The sequence below is a fragment of the Aplysia californica genome, unplaced genomic scaffold, assembly GCF_000002075.1.
Source record: "Aplysia californica isolate F4 #8 unplaced genomic scaffold, AplCal3.0 scaffold02363, whole genome shotgun sequence".
NCBI classification, from domain to species: Eukaryota; Metazoa; Mollusca; class Gastropoda; order Aplysiida; family Aplysiidae; genus Aplysia; species Aplysia californica.
Window position 1 is genome coordinate 2,940 of NW_004799633.1, and position 1,239 is coordinate 4,178.

Sequence of the window (1,239 nt, forward strand, 5' to 3'; positions counted from 1 at the left end):
AGAGAGAGAGAGAGAGAGAGAGAAGTCTGTCCAAAGACATACCTGCGGGATCGTTCATGTACGGCTGTTGGCTGTCTATGTCCGTATACGGGTGTTGGCTGTCTATATCCGTATACGGCTGTTTGCTGTCTATGTCCGTATACGGCTGTTGGCTGTCTATGTCTGTGTAGGGCTGTTGCCTGTCTACGTTCATATATACACCCATGACACTCGATCTGGGTGGAGACTCCTGCACAGTTAGAATTTTTAAAAAAACCATCACATGAAGGATAAGATAAAACGTAATATGATGTATAAGATAAAATATCATGTGATGAGCGAGATAAAACATCATATGATGGATAGGATAGAACAAGATAAAATATTAGAAAATAGAACAAGACGTGATGGTATAGAATAAGAAAAGAAAACATGATAAGATAGACCAAGATAAAACATGATAAATTAGAACGGGATAAAATATCACAACACAGAATGCGATAAAAAAAAAAAAAAATAGAACAAGATAAAACATGATAAAATAGACGACAATAAAACATGATAAGATTGAACAAGATGAGACCTCGTTAGGTAGAATGAGATAAAACAGGATAAGATGAAACAAGATAAAACATGATACGATAGAACAAGATAAAACATGATACTATAGAACAAGATAGAAGTATCGTGAAATAAAATGAGATAAGCCTAATAAGATAGAATTAAATACGATATCGTGAGATAGAACAAGGTAGCACATGATAAAGTGGAACAAGAGAAAACATGATCAGATTGAATAGATGGAACATGATTAAATAGAACAGATAAAACATGATAAGATAAAATACAGGGTGATCCCAAAAAAAACTTTACAACTTTTTTTCTAAATATCTCGCGCAAATGTTGTTCTAGGAAAATGAAATTTGGAACAGATAAACTTCATTCAAAAGGAATTTGTTTGACATAAAATTCATACAGAAGAAACGTATTTTCAGAAAGAAAAAAGCATAAAGAAAAAAACACCCATGAACGCAAAATGCGCCAATTTAAAAAAAGACACCCTCGCAAGGAAAATCATGATTTGATTTTTGTCTTCTTTTTATCGGTAACATTAAATTGTTCCAACCTTGTGACATTAAACAATATTTAGCTTCTCTTAGGGAGTTAAAGAACTACTATTTTTGTTCTGGAATTTCTAAAACAAATGCTCCACATGCCCTCCTTTGAAATCCAAACATCTTTTAACGCGTCGTTTGAAAT

At 33.0% G+C, this 1,239-nt stretch overlaps 1 protein-coding gene across 1 annotated transcript in view; it reads right to left on the reverse strand.

The window, feature by feature from the left end:
* LOC101854928 overlaps positions 1–1,239 on the reverse strand; it is a gene marked incomplete at its 5' end in the record, with an annotated part of 5,660 nt that overhangs the window by 2,852 nt on the left and 1,569 nt on the right. The window contains 1 exon segment of the mRNA XM_005113428.2: positions 43–229. Within this exon segment, the coding sequence (XP_005113485.1) occupies positions 43–205 (163 nt within the window).